This window comes from Lipophrys pholis (assembly GCF_963383615.2).
Source record: "Lipophrys pholis genome assembly, chromosome: 15".
NCBI lineage: Eukaryota > Metazoa > Chordata > Actinopteri > Blenniiformes > Blenniidae > Lipophrys > Lipophrys pholis.
Genome location: NC_137642.1, coordinates 22,428,865 through 22,449,700, shown reverse-complemented (window position 1 = coordinate 22,449,700; position 20,836 = coordinate 22,428,865). Strand labels below are relative to the sequence as shown.

Below are 20,836 nucleotides of genomic sequence, written 5' to 3'. Positions count from 1 at the left end.
TATCATCAAATCCTCCAAGAAACAAAGAAAAAAAAACTTGAGCTATCACGTAATCTAAAGGCGCAGAAGAAGAATACACTCACATCACATGAGAAATGCTTTCATTGCAAACAGCCGCTGTATCTCCGCCTTTATTTCCAAATCTGTTTGCCAAAGATTGATCTGATTGTCCTCATCATCACTTTGTCATTCATCTGTGAAGCTCCTTCAGTTTTACTGATGTGCATGCGAGGTATCGCAGATATAAATGTTTGATTGAGTCTTAATTACACAGTGAGACTGCTTATTGGTGATAAACACTTGTAAAATGGGAAAAAGTTGCTGTTCCTGCGGCGGAGAAGTAATACGTCAATGCTGACAACAGACGGAAATGGTGTCTCCATTAAACAGCCTCTTACAGGTTGATCAAATCAATCAATCCATCCAGAAAGATAGAGAGAGAGAGAGAGAGTCACATCGATTCACATCTGAGGACAATTTAGATCATTAAATGCATGACTAAAGAAAACAGAGAACATGCAAACTCCAGAGAAAGGCCACTAGTAGGGAATCAAACTGGGGGATTTCTCACTGAGAGGCAAGAGAGCTAACCGCTACACCACTGCAAAGCCTTTTTCAATAAGTCAGTTTCAACTGAAAGGTTCCTGAACATGAGCAACACTCAATAGAAACACACTATTGAGTCTATAACCTGCAGTATTTTCTCCTTTCAGTTGCTTTGAATGAATTCTGACTAATCTGTATTTTCACACAGTCACCGGGTGAATTCAGCAACATTCAACATCCAGCATTAGTAAATATAATTCAGCATTTCAGATTCTTCTAAAACATTTTCTGTACAGGTGGATTTATCTGTATATAAATTATATATCTGCAATAAGATGATTTGTCTTCCCAATGACCCTTTAAATAAAAAATAAAAAATCAGAAACTCTTCTTTCATGTTTAAAAGAAAATCAAACGACAACACTTTAGGCTAATAGGCGTCTTTTCGAAACCTCAGAATAATCCGTTCAAAATAATGGGAAAAAAAGTGAAAACTTTATCTTCTTGTGTCACACAGAGTAACTTTACTTTCATCAGAGTGAGTGTTCATCTTTATTCCCCTGCTGTCGCTCCCCCGATCTGCGAATCTCCCGTTGTAAGGAAACATATTTAAGTCGCGGCGAGGAAAGCAAAGAGATTCATGGACTGCCGCATATTGCTTTTGCTATTGTTGATTCATCTTATGAGTCCATCTTTGTCAGCGCGATGAATCCTAATGAAGCAGGAATCTGTCACATTTGCGCCACAATGAGGGTCGCTGGCAAACTTTCCCCGGAAAATGAAACTATTATCTCCAACGAGGCACGCACGGCGCTCAATATAAATAAATAAAGTCACACTTATCTAGTGGCCAGTGTGATTACTGTAGCCAGAGTTGACATCCAAATTGACTGTCTTATCGTGTCGAAGTGATTTCAGCTGAGTGGGGACTGTAGATGAGAGCAAAACGATCTTTAAATAGTAGTTAAAGATGGCGGCTCGATAAGTTGTCCCACAACACTTTTGATCAATGAAGCATGCATTCAATATATTGCCTATTTAGATATGTGAGATAAACTTAACTGGTCTTCTAAACGCTTCACAAATGATATTTCCTGCCGTACAAGGTAATGACTTTGTGGCCTTGTTGAATTTTTAATGCCGGGGATGTGTTGAAGCTGCTGGAGGACGGCGATGCTCATGGAGCCTCCATCGTGTTTCTGTTTTTCATCGCTTTTTTTCCACCATTTTTTCCTTTCTCAGTCACTCCACTCGTGAGTGTTTCTATTTATGAGCCACAAACAAGGGTGTTGACCACAGGTGCAGTAATTGAAAAGAGGCCTTTAAGTCAGATTTCAGGAGGAAGCTTTCAGCGCCTCGTGTCTAAAAGCCCATGAATTGAATTTGCCGTGCTCTCCCGCGACAAAGCCTGTCAGGTGGGAGCGCCGACTGTGGAAAATGTCAACGCTATTTTCCTCTTTACCAGTCAATGCAATGCTTGTTTAATAGTAATTGGAATCTTATCCCGCTGTTTGCTCATCATTTCCTCCGCCTAGTTATTCCACACCTAAACTCCATTTAAGTTTTTAATAACATTTTAGAATAGTTCCCATTCAGGTAAACAGAATCTGATTTACCTTGATGGATTGAAAATGTATGTCTGACGCCAGTTTATTTGATTTATTTATTCAAGGGGGCCTCAAATGGAGAGACTTTAACAGAGGCAAACAAACGGTTTCCATACCTTTTCCGAGAGCACAGAGGTTTGCAGAAAGTGAGATTTTTTTTTTTTTCATTTTGTTCTCTGTGCTTCTCTGTTCCACCAAGAATGAAAATAATGTCACACAGCCTCAATTTGTTTACTCAAGAAGCATTTTATATATATATTTTTTAAAGCTGAATACTCTTTTTTTGCAACACACAAATTCCCCAAAGTGGACCTGTTAGAGAGAAGAGCACTGTCCACCTGAGTAGCTTGTCTGCAGGTATGTTTGTAAAAACTGAGCCCATGTGCAGGAGACTAAAACTATTCTGTGATAGTTTTGGATTTCTCTCTCTCCATAAGACTCTCATTGTGTTGGAGTGCCTGCTTTGTACAAGTGCTTGCCAGCTGCTTACCAAATGAGGTTATAGTGTTTCCCTATCAACTGTAAATTTCAATAATTTGTCGGAGGGGCCTCTCACTGTCACTTTTTATCATATTATCAATGACGACTCAATTTTCTTCTGCCACTCCATCTCAAGCACTGACCCCCGGCCCTATTACAGTCCTGTAATGAAGTGCAATGGAGTGGTAATTGGTCCACATTATACCAGATCAGGTAACATTAGACTTATTTTCTTATCACAATGAGCCCTGCTGGTGACTCTCAATGAGAAACCAAACACAGTTCCTTTCTTATGCAGGCTATCATCCAAATAACATTTCAGCCAGAGAGAGAGACCCTTTCCCCATTTCAGTTTTCCATTTCAAGATTGCGCTCCGTGTCCTCGGACTGCGCTTTGTTTCTTAGCTTCCTCCACTTCTGAAGTCCTCTCAAACAGCCTCCGCAGGCGGTGCAGATACCAGGTTAGAGCTTTCCCCCCGGATTGGCGGAAGTACAGTAAGCGAGACGGTAACGTGACCGTTAAGTCGGCGGTATTGGATGTACAGTTGCTCTGCCCTCCATCTGTCACGGCCGACTGCCTCGCTCTGTTTGGTGCCTGCGACTTCAGATTTGAGATTTCCCATGTTTTCTATTATGTGCTCCTCCATGAGGACAAAAGACAGAAATTAAATGGCATCTCTACTTAAAGAGAGCTGCATTTTAATCAAAAGACCTGTATGACATCTAACATAGCATTTAATTTGAAAAATCCGACTTTGTGCATTTTGTTACTTATGTTTTTAGACTATATTAGTCAGTCGTGAGAGAAATTATGACTAAAGCTCATCTGATAAACATTTATACGAATTATCATATCAAATTCACTGTACATTTCTCATGTGACATCCTCAAAAAGGCATTCACGCATTTGATATCTCTCATCCCTGAATGATAGATGTATTATAATACAGTAAATACTCAGTAGTTCTGATTGTTATCGGGTTCAAATGTGATTAAAATGATCCTCCAGTCAAAATCAGTGATTCACTGATTTATTTGTTTTCATTGGCTCGTATATCTGATGTGAATGTTGATAAAACTAAATTTTTAAAAATTCTATCCGCTTCAGTAATAATCGTTCTAATGTGAGAGCGTTAAAGACTTTGAGTAACAATGAATTTACTAAAGAAAGTTGTCAAACTATAATTTCTTCCCAGGATTAAATGTTTACACACACAAAAAAAATAAAAAAATTCAATAAGATGTTGTAGTAAAAGTAGCCAAGCATAATCAGGCCAGCTTATATTGAGCCTCACATTAAGCTTTAAAATGGTTGGCGCAGGCCGCTGCGAACTCCTGCTCCATGTAACGTTGACTAATCCAGTGCGAATACAAGCAGAAATATCAGAGAGCCGCCGCTCTGAACTTTAGCAGGACGTCAGGTCTCTGCTGTGATGTGAGTCTCCAGCAGAGTCGCTCTGCGCGCTAAAAAACACACCCGCCTCCAAAAAAACAGGCAGGATATTGGATAACAAGGTTAAAATATAGGAGCACAAATATTCTTTTATTAAACTCAGGCTGCAGGGATTTGATTTGAGCCACCTAATAGATAGTGGTTTCAAGGGAGCCCAAACAAAAGGTAACAGGCCGGTCATGCTTATGGTAGCTAATGGCAGATTTAGAAGAAATTAGGAGATTCTTTTTCTACAGGAAATTGTACTTAAAGACGGGTCATGGATCACCCTGCTCCTCGCAAGCGGCTTCAGAAGTCAGGGGGTGAACTTTTGCTGAGGTCTGCCTCGTAAGAAGGAGGTCAGCGCAGGAACAGAAGTAATTGCGTTATTGGAGGCAGGCAAAGCTGGGTAAATTGATTTTATGGCTGCGACTCACAGTTGGACATGTGAAAGGACTCTCCTCTTGCGATTTTGTATTACTGCAATTAAAGAAACTCAAAACTGAGGGCAGCACATTTCCACGTGCCAAAACAAACTGTGCGCCACGGTGCAGCTTTAACCTGGGAACCCACAAGCACGGCTTGTTTGGCTCGGATTTGACAAGCTTCTGGAAGTTTGGTGAGGTTCGTCCCACAAGAGAGTTCACGGTGTGGTGTTCTTTTGTTGTTGTTGCTTTTTTATCGACGACAGTGGCGGGCTCTCTTCCATCAGACTCTTCGGTTCTCATCCAGTGATCATCATCACTCATTTGTGTTTAGTGGCGTTTGCTTCGCCTTGCAGTTGGTTCCGATGGCGCAGGACACACAGGTGATCCTAGAGAATGGATAATTGGGCTCTGCAGTCAGCCTGTCAGAGCCTCCTGTCTTTCGCATCGTGTCAGACGGAGGGCAGAAGGAGGATCGCTGGAACTTTCCATCCTTGTCAGCAAAACGTTTTTTTTTTGGTTTTTTTTTGGCTCATGAGGTATCAAATGTGTTCCTCCTCCCTCAGCGTGATGTAGTTCATGTTGATTTTACGCTACCAAAGACAACTCAACAAGCATATTTTAAACCTTTAGATAAAACTAGTGAAAGTAAATGACCATTGCTGTCTATCGCCCTGATATTAGCCTGTTCCCTCACAGGACAAGTCAACGGTCATTAGCAGGTCAAACATGGGAGACGGAGACAGATTGATGACTGAACATTTTTTTGTGTCGAAACACCAGAGAATATCTTTTTTTTCATGTATTTCCTAATGTTGAAGTTCATCCCCGTGTGACTTCCCGAAACTTAACTGCTTTACTTCAGGCAAAAATGCATTCACTCGAAACTTTTCCCAAAACTACAGGTCTAAAGATAGAAAAGGTCCATCTGTAGGTACTCTGTTACAGGTGAAAATAGTTTTGTTAAAACCTGTAGGGAAAAAGTTACTGGTCAGTTTCTTCGTACTTTTTAATTATCTTATTGCATTAAATTAAATCTATCTGTATGACATCTTTTAGGCACAATATACAAGAAAAAACATAAATATGTTTTGGGATCAGTAAGATTACATTTCATAAAAACAAATACTCGGAAAATTATCCAGAGTTCTATTTTAAAGCAGTAGAGTATATTTGTATTCATCCTTAGAGCTTAACTAACTTAAGTACTATTTCTATGTTGATGTGTTCTTAATCTTCCACACCAATTTCTAGAGGAGGAGAAAAGTCTGTTTAGGACTCTCTATAGCACCTCAGTCTGATTATATGTGATAGAATAATAAATATATTTTCACATCTATTTAGTACCTGCGTCCGTGCACCTTGTAGTGTGAAGTTGTTTTAGTGCTGGCTGGTGTGAGTGTCTCCTGCCCTCTAGTGGTCGCATCAGTGCAGTGCTGCCTGGTTCATCCTGTGGGAGGAGAAATTCCTGGATAGAATGGGGAACTTCACTTACTGAGTAAAGAGTTGCATTGTCCACATGACTTTGTAGACTCATTCATTTATTCATTTGTCATTTAACTGACACAGCGTTAGTGCGTATGCGTGTGTGTGTGTAGCTGTTACTGTGCGAAAAGCATGATTCATTGTATCACAAGGTTTACGAGGTGTTTTTCAAAACGTACACAATATGCTACAAATCACGACAGTTTCCCCTGTGAAGGACCGAGTGTCTCTTTGCTGGGATTTCCTTCATTAAAACTGTTCCCCTAAGACGAACAAAGAGGTCCAGAAGATGGATGGATGAGCACAGAAACAGTGTGTCTGCATGCTTGGAGTCAGTCGATACACCTTTAAATGAACAGATATATAAGTTTAACCTGAACTTTGACATGAGCACAGTGAAACAGTGTCTTGGCTGTTCTGTTACTGATTGTAGATAAGCTGATTTATTTCAGTCCCATTCTTTCAGTATCAGTCTGACTACAGAACTCTCCAGACCCACTGCACCTTGTTAAGGAAGTCAGAAAAAGGAAGAACACAACAGGTGAATTTTTGTACTTGTGTGTGTGTGTGTGTGTGCATGCAGGTATGTGTGTGCGTGTTATTTTTATAGAAAGGTCCGCAGGGCCCGTGTTAATCTTTTCTCAAGTGTCTGCACCTGCAGGGCTCAAACTTCAACAAGAGCTCATTCCTGCACCGCCATTTCGATCGCTGCTTCATCAGCCAGCCCCCCTGCAAACAGCCGATCGAGAACAGGAGCCGAGTTGCACATTCTGACACCTCTGTGTTGCGTTCTCTCACTTCTTCAACTGTTTCAGGAAGTGGGCAGAGTCACCAAAATCAGGAAACTGAGTGTTGCTATTAATACGACAGCGCAGGGCTGTAGCTGGTTAAAGCTCGTATCGTCTCAGCTGACGAGTGAAGGAGCCTCTGCACACTTGACACAGCCGAGAGGAAAGTTGGGGTCAACCGATGCCTGTGGTTGGGTGATCTGGTGCGTTTTGGAGGATTCACAATCATGGAGGCACCTGTCTCGAGTTCTTCAGCAGGTAAATGTGACACATCAGCTGTCCTTGTTTTGTTTGGTTGGTTTTTGGTTGTAGTTTCAGGGGATAAAGATATCTTAGTCGTCTTTTTTATACCGTGGCTCTGTTTAAGAATATAGATTTTTTTTTCTGTTTTTCTTCCGACTCGAAATCCATTGAATTAAATTTTCTTCAACTTTCTCAGAAAATAGTTTTCCAAATTTCGAAAAAGAGGAAGCTCGCATGTTCCCCATCCGGCATAGGCAAATTCCTGTGTTAATTTAGGATTTCCCACATATAGTGGGAGTTTATCAGTTTATTACCAAACAGATGGCGTGTCTCAGCGGCCTGTCATTAGTGAGCACTGTGATGAAGGTGAACACTCGTGTTGGGGTCCATTCCCAGTTAGCGTGTACAGAGGTGAACTTGACCTGATTAAACACTGTAATGAGTCAAACAAAATTACTCTGACCAGTGTTGACGCAGTGCCGTGTTTGCACAAGTCCTTGTTGGCTCTGCGCTGAAATTCCAAACAGATCGGACATTATTCGCAGTCACCTTGACATTCCACGGCCACAGAGCCGGTACGTTGTGGAGCATTTCCACGACACACACTCCCTGCTGCAACGTGAAAACCAGCGCGTAACGTCTCCAGTCGCATGTCGTTAGGGTCATTCTGAGCAGGGATCTGATTTATTTCACGTGGTGAGGGAGGCTCAGCAACGTTTAACGAACTACTTCGATTTTTCAGACAATTTAGATGCTGAACTAAATTGAATGCATGTTTGAAGCCTGTGGATGACACTGCGGTATATTTTGTCGTTCAGAAAATCCAGAAACCATCTCCAAGTGCGAGCTGTTAATTCTGCACACTGCGGAGGCGAAGGAATGGGCAACGTACTTGCAGCAGATCTTATTGTCTCAGAAGTTTCGCAAAAGTTCCATTTTGCTGTATACGGTCAACCCGGACGATCAGCCCCATGGATATAACTTTGAGTCCTTCCAAAGCTGCAAGTGCATCGTGCTGCTGCTGACAGAAGGCTTCCTGGACCTCGCCACTGACTGTGAACTGCAGAGAGCGCTTCAGGAACTCCTTCATCCTCCGCACAGGGTGGTGGCGCTGCTGTGCGGCGTGAGAGAGGTCGACGTTTCGCCAGGAAGTTTCAAAGACTGGTCAAGCTGGAGGAAGATCCATGCTGAGGACGAGCCTGCTGTTTATGTTTCCACCATACTGGAATCAGTCGCTGACAGTATGCAACACTTCATAACATTTCATTTTTACCTATTTGTGCATCCCAATGGGTTAAACAAACTCTTAGAAGAATAGGAAGCAAACCAAAAACCACTAAAAACAACGTGAAAAACAAGCAATTCTCAGATTTTTTTTTTTTAACTTAAGCTCACAGCACAAGAACCTTGAGTTGCTCAAAGTCCATTTTAGTAAATGTGATTGGAGCAAAAGTATCACACATGAGGAAGAGTTGTCCTTAATCTTCAAATATACCGATTAGGAAATCTGTGTCAAATTTCCCACTTTACTGTCCCTTTTAAAGCCAGGGGGCGTCACCTTTTACGGGGGTGGATTCAAAACTCTGTTGGAAATAATTATTTCCTGCTGGGGAAGCCAATCTATTAGAAACAGCTTAAGCTTGTGGAAAGAGTAACACGCAGTGTACTTTGCAAAGTACTTTCCATCCTCAAAATAATATCTCTTAAGACTCGGTCTTGATTGATCAGTGGTGCAGTCAATTTCTGCTACGTCAAGCCTGAAATGTGCAAATCAGTGTATCCGACCACATCCCTCTAACAGATGCACATTTGCAATTTAAACAATGTGGCGCCATGCTGTGAATTCCTGTATGAACTGTGTCAGTATGAAACTAGCAACGCAAACTCTTATGATCCTGCAATAATACTCAGATAAAGAGTTACTTTGGAAGCGTGTCTCAGTAATGTTTGTACACGTCCACCTCTTTACCACAAGAGTTAACCATTAAACCCAAAGGATCCTTCATTTGTAGAGACAATGTTTTGTTCAGATATTCCAGATGAGCAATGGTTTTTCCTGAAGATATAATCTCTGTGCCGTGTTTCATTTAGCATTACAATGAGTGTTAGGGTGGCCGCAGACGTTTCTAATCTCAAAATGAAGCATCCAAAACCAAATGTGTCCTCTGAATTAGGCTGAAAATAGAAACCTGGTGTCGTCCCTGAGTTGTTAGTTCATGAGGGATAAGCACTGAACGTTTTTGCTTGTATTTAAGTGGAAATAACCAGTTCCCTGTTGATTTTCCCAAAGGCAGACAAGTGAAGGCCGAACGTAACAGCAAAGCTGCTGCAGCTGCAGCAGGGTCACACATCTCAGCCGCCGGTTCAGCTAAAAATCCCACCGCTGATGAAACGGAGGAAGTGGTGTCAGAAAAGCAACGACAAACAGTCATAAGGGATAGAGAGAGTGTGAGCGAAAGAATCACGCCAGACACGCAGCTCACCTGCCTCACCGTTCAGCCAAACAGAGTCCCGTGCGGGGTAAGACTGAAATAATTACAGAAAGGTTAAGACCACTGAATGATGAGTGTTACGACGAGTCCAGGAGGGCTTTGCTTAAAATTGAGATAAATCATTTTATACAGGTAGATATGGAACCGCATATAAAACTTGTACTAACTTCGCATTTTCTTTTCATTTTTCTTTTCAACAAAGGCCCAAGAGACACTTTATATAATCTTCAAAGACAAATTAGATGATTGCTCAACACCAGAATTGGAGTTTTCATCTGAAAAATCCACAAAAAGGGTTTCGGGCTGCGTGGAGAATGAATACACCTTAAGTGTTACTGCACCTGGCAAGTATTTACATGAGGTCCTGTGATCTTGAACTGTTTCGGTTGTCTAAACGTTGTATCACAGCCAACAAGGAGTGCGTTTTTCATTTAGATATGCCTGCTGGACTAGCGTCACTGACGTTGCACGCCGGCCAATCACGTGTCAGCCTGAGGCCTGTGACGTACTACACCAATATGGGAGAAGTCAGTCGGTATCTTGAAAATGCCTCTGATCCCATTAACTTCATCTGCCAGGTGAGCCATGATGTCCACATATTGTGAGTCGTGTTGTCCACTCGTTTGATCGTGTTTGTTTTAACTCGAGTCTTATTTCAAAAGGCCTTCAATTTGACGTCTAAAGCAACCGAGACTCTGGACAACATGCTGACAGACTCATTGAAAGCCAGGATGCCTGCAACTAGTCTTCAGCTGTTTGGAATCAAACAGATAGAAGAAGACAACATGTCCGCATGTGAGTAAAGTCTTTGTTCTGACTCATCTGTAAATTTCTGGGCTGCCTCTTAAATCCCTGAGCAGCGTTCAGGAGTCAACATGAGAAAAGGCGTGTTTCCTTTTTACTTTGTCCTCTAGATCAGCGCACAGAGGAGCTTCCCACTTTGCTGCACTTTGCCGCCAAGTACGGCCTGAAGAAGCTCACCACCACTCTGCTCCGGTGTCCCGGCGCTCTGCAGGCTTACAGTGTGATGAACAAGCATGGCGACTACCCGAACAGCCTGGCAGAGAAGAGTGGCTTCACAGATCTCCGACAGTTCATGGACGAGTTTGTCGTGAGTCTTTTTTGTCTTTTCTCTCCCAAATGGTTCCTAGTAAGGTTTCACCTGGCAAGTTTTTGGAGTGTCTGGTCTTCTCCTGTGTTTGAACCTCTGCAGGAGACAGCAGACATGCTGAAGTGTCACCTTGAGGACGCCATCAGCCCAGACGACGGTGTGGATGTTTATGAGCACATGTCAAAAACCTCTCAGGATATCATCATGAGGTACTCCGCTGGTCCGGAGGATATATACGAGTCGATGCTGGGGATCGATCCTGAATGTGCAGACGACCTATGTGAGACTAAAACGTATTTATTGATCCTAATAAAGGGTGAATGACGTGAGAGGGGTCGGTGCTAATGCTGCAGGTGCTGGTTTTATATTTAGATGAGGTGATGACTGCGGTAGATGAGAACCCAGAGGAAGCCATGCTGAGGAAGTTCTTTCAAGGTAAATGTTTTCACCGTCTTAAATAGAATTCCTCTTGACCACACCTCACGCTGTGTGATAGAGTTTGTCCTATGCATTGCGTCCAGGTAAACCAAATGGCGCCGGGGACAACAACACGCATCTTCAGAGTGAGAAAAAGGAAAAAGACGATCATGAAAAAGTGGATGAGACTGAAGAAGAGGAGGATCCCTACGACCTCTATCCAGAGGATATCTACGATACAGTGGACCCAGAAGCGTCCTATAACTCTGTAATCCTGAACCGTCCACCAGCCCCCATCCCCAGACCGGAGCGAGAGCCTGAGCCTGTCAAGTCCGCCACTTACATCTCCAGAGGTCATTTTCCTATTAGAATTTATTCTGTTCATGTAATTCATACCATTTTATGTGTACTGAATATTATACATGAACTTCATATTTTGACAGTATTTTTAAATTCGGATTCATCGACAAGCAGTGATAAAAAGGACCTGGGATTTCCTGCAGGTAAAGCTCCATTTATACGTGCTCATCATGTTTTCTTGTCTCGTCTTGCTTTGTGGGTCTTTGTTCTGTCATCAGTTGCATTTAAACTTTGTTGCTCTTGATCGCAAGACGTCGTCGGGGACAGTTCACCAAAAGACGCTTCCAAACAACAAGCCAAAGACCAGATCAGGAACTTGATGATATATTAATAAACGAGACTCGACATTGATAAATTAGACTGGAATTTATTTATTTTTAAATCAAGTCAGAAGTGTAACAAGATATAGTAATATGACACGACAAACTGGCATCAGACAAGACTCAGGTCGCCACCTACGTAAATACAGAGGGAATTGATGAAGACAAGACACAGGCGATAACAATAAGGGGCATTGTAAACACACCAGGGGAGTAAGACAGGACCCAAAGAAACAGGAGTGTTACTATGCAGGTACTGAGACATCAGATGACGGGAATTGAGAAAGACGTGACTAAACGTGAACCAGATAAAGAAGAAGTAGCACACGAGCACAGCGACACATGAACATGACCTTCAACGTTGAAACACAATAATCAGAATGGACCAAAAACATCAAACACAACACAAACAACAACAAAACAACAACATATGAGCAAATACACTCATTACCATGACATGACGCACCGGAATGTCAAGAAAATATACAAACAACCCTAGAGAACACAAAACACCAAAGTAAACATCAGTTCTTTTTCTTTTTTTTATAAATTTGTTTTTGTTTTTGTTGTCAGGTCAAACTTTGTCTGATCTAAAAATCCATCAGAAGTATTGTTTTCTATCATGCACTTTGTTTAAAAAAGAAAACTCTTGAGAACACTGTTTTAGTCAAATTTACAGTGTGTTTGATCTTCATTGTTTGTTTGTTTTTTAAAGACGACCTGACCACCTGCAAGTTTTACAATGGGTCGAATTTAGTGTGCTAACCAGTACTGTACACTTTTTATTTGCTGTGATGAAAAAAAAAAACAACTAGAATAATCGTATTTAGTGTCTGAATAAGTGAGATTATTCAGGAACAAAGTTTTACGAATCAAAAATGCGTTGTGACTTCTTACAAGTGGGGTTTGTTGAACGAAAATCCCCCTGAAAAGCTGTGAAACCTGCGTTGCTGCGCGAGGATGAAGACGAGCGACACACCGGCACCACACCGCGTGGTCAGTTGAGGGGAAGAGAAAACAAGCTGTTTACAGGCACGTGTGGTTCCTGTTACTCTGCTCCTCGGTTGGAACGACTCGCCTATATGTAACATGCTGTGGTATTAATGTGAGAGATAAAGTCTATTCACCACGCTGGTTATTTACAGTAAGCCAGCAAGTCAAATAAAGGTCTTGTCAGAGTGGTCTGAGAACATGCAGCAAACACAGACGACAGATTCACACGGCTTTGTCTCGACGCGGCAGAAAAACATGGGTGATGACAGTGACTTTATAACGTTAGAAGTGGCAGTATGACATTAGGAGAAGCTTCGTTCAGGCTCACCTTCATGAGCTGTCTTAATCAATGTTGGTTAATTCAAGAGGTGCATTTCCAAACTTTTTTTTGTGTGTGACTATTTCTGCCTCTTTAGTTCGGCCAGTGACGGAGGCTCCAGCATCTAATTATGACCCTTACGCGGGAATGAAGACCCCGGGTCAGAAGCAGCTTATATCCCTGCAGGAGAGGGTGAAAGTCGGGGAAATAACTGTGAATGAGGCTGTCCAAGAGTTTAAGGAGTGGCAGTTTGACCATGAGCGGAGGTCAAACTCTATACGTTATCAGCAGGTAGATAAATTACACAAGCTTTGCGATCTGCCAAGTGCTTACTGGCAATCCTATAATAAATCCAACATCTTGTTTACTCTTTTTTTTTTGTTTTGTTTTTTAAGGAAAATCTGAAGAAATTGAGAGACAGCATCACCAGGCGACACAAACAGAGGCAGAAGGAAGGAAAAGAACTTGGTACAATAATTTATTTATTTTTTTATCACTAGAATGTGAACTCTTATGTGTAGATGTGAGAACCATAATACATTGATTACATAAGCACCCGTGTCTTACTAGATGTGATTACTCAGTGGGTGATAAGTAACACTCAGTTGTTTTTCATGTGGTCTGTGCCCTCGTAGATTACGAGATCAGCGCTCCGCTGCAGAAGAACATGTACTGGAGCTCCAATGTGACGGTGGAGTGTGCGGTATATGAGCCGACGCCCAGGACGGCGGCTGCGGTGGCGGCGGCGGCTCCTCCGGCCACTCAGTCTATCCAGAGAGGCAACTGGAAGACAGGTAGCACGTCCAGCACCTCCAGTGAGTCCTAAATGCCTTCAGGATTGTCTTTGCCTCCAAATGCTAACATCTGTTATATCAGGATAAAAAAACAAAAAACTGAAGGCATCTTTTCCTGCTTCTCGTGTTTCGGTGTCCTTTACAAATTCTGTGTGATCAAGACTAAATAGACTACAAATTTATTAACACATGATAGAATTAAAGTTCCCACATTATGCAAACTGCTGTTTGCTGTGTCCCCATAGCCTGTGTTTATGAGGCCCCAGAAGGGAAGAGAGTATGTCATTTCTGTCACTTGCTCCACTTTTTAGCCAATGTGTGCTCATACAGAAGATTCATTGATTTTCACTTCATGATGTCATTCGGGGAAATACCCAGTCCCTCTGGTAGCAGATGCTCACTTTAACCCTCCCACAGGTAGATTAAAAACTTACAAAGATCACTAATATACTGAATACATTCAGCATAATATGAAAAACCAAACCGTTCGGAAACGTCCTGCTGCAGCCGCAGAGTGTGAACTTCTTCAGGAGCCTCTTCTTCTGGGTCAGATTCTGCTTCAAACTGGTGTGAATGAAATACAGTGTTTCTACTAGCCATAGCACTAAATCCACTGTAAACATTAGCAATTGATACCGGAAAGCCACGCCTTCTCCATTGTTACCAGATTTGACTCACTGTTTACAGACCAAATTCACCTCAATAAAAAACAGATCAAATCTCAACTTCTGTAGAAAGTCTGGTTGAAACCATAAAAGTTTCCCATGCATAATGAGGAACATGTCATGAATACAATACTGCACTAAATAAAGAATAAAATAATACTAAATAAAATTGCATGGAAACCTGCCCAATATGGCAACACTGATCTTCTCCGTGAGACGGGCCGGGGGTATGTGTGGTCAGACACAGAAACAGCCTGTTCCCAGTACAGCTCAGTAGAGGGACTTTTAGACTGCCTGAAATTCAGGACCAAGGCCATTCGGGAAAAATACACTTTAAAGACAATGTTGTCGGGCCTCTGACAACTATGAGAAATTGTTAAAAATATTTTTTGATATGGTACCTTTCAGGGCCTGTTCAGGGTGCCTGGAGACACCTGCTGTTTCAGTCACTATGTGGAGTATGTGGCTACGTGAGTTTTCTTAAAGTCTGTGTCAATAAAATGGTTTTTCTTGCTGAAAACATTTCGCACGTCAGAAAACGTTTTGCTTAAAGTCTGTCAAAAGACTTGTGATCTAAGTAGTGCCAAATGAGAGCTTTTATACATTTTCTCAGACTTTGTTTGTGGGTATAAAACACACTCATGGTGTTGATTAGGCAATCGTTCATACCAGCCTTTTTTTTATTTATTTTTTTTTATTTTTTTTTAAACCAAGTGTGGGAAGATGATTCTCTTGAGCCTTAACCGCATTGCACTTTCAAACTATCACAAAACGCGTTTTGCCTGAAACCAAGTAGTAATCTTTTGTCGAATTCAGGCCCTCGTGATTTGTTTTTTCACATTATTTGATATGATTGTTAACTGTTGGTGTGGAAAAGAGATTTAATGCTGCTTTTTACAGATTTTAAAGAAACTTTCACGATCACTCTGCATTGAGAACATTTCAATGAAATGCTCTAAGTTTGCTTCACGTACTGATGAAAGTTAACAGCATTTATCATTTCATCAATGTTGAAATGAAAGAGTTAAAATTGAGTCAGGAAGTGATAGCTCAGAAATAAGTGTGTTTCCTCTATCATTAATCTCTGGTTAACTCCATCCAGAGACATTTAAGATGTAAGATTAACGTGTTTTTTTTCTCCTCTATAAGACAAATGTTAATGCTTTATCTCGTGTGTCCATTTAGACCAAGATCAGAAAGCATGCGACACTCTTCAGAGCCAGATCCTGCTCCGCGTTAAACATCTGCAGAAATACATCATGTCACACATATTTTATATGTAATATAAATAACTGTACAAGTATAACTTATTTTAGTTCATGTATTCAACCAAAGTTTAGGACGCTGTTTTTATTGCATTTGGGTTTTCTCTATGAATGTTGTCTACGACACAACAAAAAGAAATGCTTCTCAAAGATCCACATGTTGTCTGGATATGGAGAATGATTGTCAGACCACCATGTTAGCGTCTGTTCTCTCTTTGTTTCACCTCGCTGAGCGTTCAGACGTCCTGGGGACGTTCCGTAGGACTGTAAAGGCTTTGTTGTCAGACTTCAGAAGATATTTTTACCTACGTTTGGTTAAACGGTCTTACGACACAATTCACCACGATGTTCAACCCAGGAAAAGCTTGAAGTCACATGTTCGTCTGCCTCACGGGCCTGTTTTCTTTTTTGTTTTCTTTGTTTTTTTTCTTGTTCTGTCCTTCAGGTTGTGAGAGTAACCGGCTCAGCACTCACAGCACCATCAGCTACAGCAGTGGGACTGAGCCAGACTTTGAGGTAAGCTCAAATTAATCAAAGGTGCTTCTTGCATCATCAAGGAACGTGGAAACAGTCATCTTCACTCACTCTTACCTTCTTTTACATCAGAAATGAAGCCCAGAACAGCTCATAAAATCTTTATTTCTGCTTATTCTCTAAATACCAAACTGAAACTTGACCTTTTACGTGTGGACATACAATGCCTGTCACATAGATACTCATTTGTTTTACTTCCTGAAACATCTACTTATACTTATATATCTGATAGTCTCAACCTGCAAGAGTCACTGAAAACAGTTTAAAGTAGATGGACAATGTACCTGATGCAATTGATCTTTTTTAGGTGTCTAACACGACACCTGCTGTTTGTGCATATGAGACGAGACAAAGCTGTCGAGTCATCACAGCGGTTGGGGGGAAGGACTCAGCAATCAAACAAAACATCTATTAGATGCAGAGATAGGAAACATTATGCAGTGCAGGAAGAGTCCTCTGACATTTAAGTATTATTTTAGAGGAAGAAGAAAGGAGAAAAGTGTATGTGAATCTCTTAATTTTCGGGCAATTATTTCTCACGGATCAGGAACAAGGTTAACCATTCACACCTAATTGATATGGCTTTTTCACACAGGTTGGTACAAATAAAAGTGCTTCACTGTAACTTTGAGACAAAAACTAGAAAGAATAACATCAAATAAAAAAATAAAAAAAAGTCATTATAATAAGGTTATAGGACTAACGAAATAATTAAAGGCCCATTTAGACAATAATGTTTTCAAGTGAAAACGTAAAACTTGTTGCGTTATGGGTGTCGGTTTACACGACCACGGTGCTCGGGGCCACTAAAAGTAGGTGACAATAACAACAATGTTTTCCTCCAGCGTGTCATGACTCCCAGTACATATTCTCCTGGGATTTAGTAGTTCTATAGTTAGTCATCATAATAGCAATACAACTTGGTCGTTAATGTTTATCGCATATTGTCCTCTGCATGTTTGTGTGTGAGTGGTTTCATTTTCAAAAACAAGACAACAGCAGCCACTAGTGGCCCATCATGAAAGATGCTTCTTTTCAGCATTTATACCATTGTTATCTTAATGGATCTCGATTTAAGAACGTTGCCATCTAAACGCAAAATTTTTCTGAAACTAAAACGCCAAAATGAAGCGTTTTCACTCGAAACATTTGATTAACGATTTAACCAAATGAATTGCTTGTTTCAGGTCTTCAGGTTAACAGTGTTAGTCATTTCTGTACTACTTACCACTATTTAGTCTTTTAAAAACTATTGATGAATATTCTGCCTATTACCCAATTAATAAAGTCACATTGGTAACAAGTATCAAAGTATTATTCACATAAATAGAAATAGAAATAGAAATAGAAATAGAAATAGAAAACAAAAACACTTTGGTAGAAAATAACAATTGAAACAAGTAGCCTAGCCAGTTTGAAGAAAGTCAGGAGGAGAAAGTACAGATAACTGTTCAAATGCAGAGAGGAAAAGAAATGTCATCCAAAAATTCAAAATACACAAGTACTGACGTCTTAAAATCTACTTAAATACGATAATAAAGAACCAGTACTTTAGTACTTGCCACACCTGCCCGACACGACAGAAGTGAAACGATTAACGTGAAGCTTATTGTACGAAGAAGGAACAGTAATGGGAGCGTGACGTTCCTCCAGAGGAACGGCGAGTAGTGAACGTGACGCCAGCGACGAGGGGAACTAGTGGCCGCATGGCTGAAAGCGAAGCAGGTTACAGTGACGACGCCGCAGCCCCACTTTCTCTTCCCATGGCCTTATTTAGATGAAATGTTTGACATTGTCCACCGTCAGGGAGGATATGGGGATGAAATTAAACAGTAAAACGTCACTAAGAAAATTTCTAACTTGAACTTTTCATTAAACATTTAATCAGAGTCGCGAATGTAACAATGAGATCTGAGCTGAGATCAGTTAGCTTAATTCAAGCGAAGCATCAAAAACTATTGTGGTGATGAATTTTTTTAAAACACGCAGAGATCATGTGCGAGGAGAAGCAACAGGCCAAAACTAGGCCCCGTTTGCCCGACAGCGATTACAAGTGAAAACAGAAAACTTGCATTTTGGGCGTCCGTTTACACGACAAAGGCGCTCAGAGCCACTGAACATGTGCATATTTTACACCTTATTGTTGAGACTGAACATTGTGCAATCACTTCATTAAAGACTGGATTTGTTCACACGTACATATTTGTTCGTTTTTAAAGGACAAAGTAGAAAGTCTTCCCCCTCCACCGCGACCTTCACGACCTTCTGATGCTGCAGTCGTCGAACTTCCGCCCAGAATTCCTCCACGGATCCCCGAAAGGTCAGACTGAAGGATTACTAATTACACCCAGATTACTGATTCCGATACGGTACAACCTAACGAGATGCATTTCAGTGTACCAGATAAATTACAGAGAGGCCGATCACCGGAGTGTGAAATGCAACAGAAACATACATATATATATATATATATATATAATGATGATATATATATATATATATTTACAGCTGTGTCCTTCAGAGGAAACCAGAGTGAGAAAGTGACGTTCTAACTCAGTAAACATACATATCTCCTACTCATAAATGTAAGAGAATTTAGAGCAAGAATGATGAAAGTGATTGATAAGATCAAAGGGGGACTCTTAAGTTGTCTAATGGTTCAGTCCAACTACAATGAGGAAGTTTGTGAAGCTTCTCTACAACACTCATCTGTTTTAAAAGTAATGTGAGCTACAGCAACACGTAGCTTCATTTCTTCTGCTGCCGAATGCTTACATGTAACTGTATATTATTTTACTGTACATTGTGCATGACAATCTTGTTTTATCAACATATTTCCTCAATCTATTTATTAATCATGAAGAAAGTGAGCGAAAAAGGGAAACGGAACATTTAAATGTCTGGCCTTTGACGTTAGTGTGACACAGCGAAGAAATATAATTCTGAGCTGTTCTACAAATATAGAGGAGGAAATTAAATTAAATGTATTTTGGATGGACGGCAGAAAAAAAAGGTTTACTTTCAAGAGTTAATCAGACGGTGGATTTAGACTGTGGATCAGTGCGAAGGTTACGGTGAGAACCGGAACGTGTCTGTACGTTTCCTCCTGGGGCAGACAGCTCAGTGACCTGTGTGTTTCTTGTAGGCTGCCAGAGATGATACACGAGCGCTACGTTTCCTGCCCCAAGCGAGCGCTTCCTCAAAGACCCTCCCCCAGACAGACGGACTTACCACCTCCGGTTCCTCGCCGCCTGCGGTGATCAGCTAGTTTCAATCACTGAACTTAGGAATGATTTTTTATTTTTATTTTAATTTTTTTTTGTTAAAGAAATAACTAAGAAAACTGTTAGAAACCATCAGACCTGAACATGATCGGAGAAATATTTTTATATTCTTTGTTTTTTCATTAAACCTCACATTATTAAGTAGTGTCACGAAAACTGAACAACTCTGAATCTGTGCGTGCGTGTGTGTGTGTGTGTGTGTGTGTGTGTGTGTGTGTGTGTGTGTGTGTGTGTGTGTGTGTGTGTGAGAGAGAGAGAGAGAGAGAGAGAGAGAGAGAGAGAGAGAGAGAGAGAGAGAGAGAGAGAGAGAGACAGATCTGCACAGTAAGTACGCTGATGTTGGCGATCATAACGTTAAAGAAATTGTCATGATAGATATGTAAAGATGATGATGATGATGATATATTAAACATATGTAGATCAGGACAGCTTGACATATTTACATACATTGATACATCAATACACAGTTTATGTATAGATGCACCCACATACATGCTTATACACTCACTCATACCACACACGCACACAACCTTTCATCATGTCTAAACAGGACTAAAACACAAAGTTTATTAAATGTGTCCCCTTCTTCTACATACCTGCATATTGTTTTGTATCTTACTGACTCCTCAACGGCAGGAGTGTCAAACAGTTTAGTTCAGGGGCCACAAACAGCTAAAATAGATCAATAATAACCTTTAAAATTTAAACTTTAAAGTTGTTTTTTACTGTGGCGCAGACTATACGTGATCGAAATGTCTATATTTTCACAAAACCAAACAATTACTACTAAAAAATGACTAAAATATCAACATGAAGCCAATTTTAATTAAACCTTCAGGTGCAGAATACAGAGAAATGCCCCAAACAAATGTCTAAAGCTGTTGCATTATGGGTGTTTTCACACACTCGCCCTGACAGCATAGCCAATGATTCTAGTTTGCAAGCTATAACTAAACCTAACTTCAGTTACACGTAACAGAAACAGTATTTATACCAACATACGTCGTACATACAAACACAAGTAGCCAAAGAAAGCCCACACAAGCACAGGGAGAATATGCCAACTTCACACAGAAGTTCATATAATACAACTTTTGTCCACTGCTCTACCTTCAAGCTGCATCAGTTTAGAAAAGCACTTAGTTTACATTTTTTCACATTATATTCTATTTTTGTTTTACCCGAGCTCGGCCTGAAAATGTACAGCGTAGTAGGGACATTTGTAGAATTTCGTTTTTCAACTGAAGTTATTGTACAGCATTAAAATATATCTTGT

At 40.8% G+C, this 20,836-nt stretch overlaps 1 protein-coding gene across 2 annotated transcripts; it reads left to right on the top strand.

Moving 5' to 3' along the window:
- Positions 1 to 6,367: 6,367 nt before the first annotated feature.
- Positions 6,368 to 20,836, top strand: pik3ap1 (phosphoinositide-3-kinase adaptor protein 1). Of its 2 annotated transcripts, none has more exons than XM_080481403.1 (17): positions 6,368 to 7,021; positions 7,825 to 8,247; positions 9,297 to 9,526; positions 9,701 to 9,842; positions 9,934 to 10,076; positions 10,161 to 10,293; positions 10,413 to 10,609; positions 10,712 to 10,889; positions 10,982 to 11,044; positions 11,131 to 11,379; positions 11,470 to 11,529; positions 13,116 to 13,309; positions 13,414 to 13,486; positions 13,654 to 13,812; positions 16,188 to 16,258; positions 18,496 to 18,596; positions 19,422 to 20,836. In XM_080481403.1, exons 1-17 carry the CDS (start codon positions 6,991 to 6,993, stop codon positions 19,534 to 19,536), a joined length of 2,562 nt encoding a protein of 853 aa, XP_080337529.1. In that variant the 5' UTR covers positions 6,368 to 6,990; the 3' UTR covers positions 19,537 to 20,836. The 2 variants fall into 2 exon arrangements, with proteins under 2 accessions (XP_080337529.1, XP_080337528.1); XM_080481402.1 differs by having other exon boundaries at positions 13,654 to 13,833.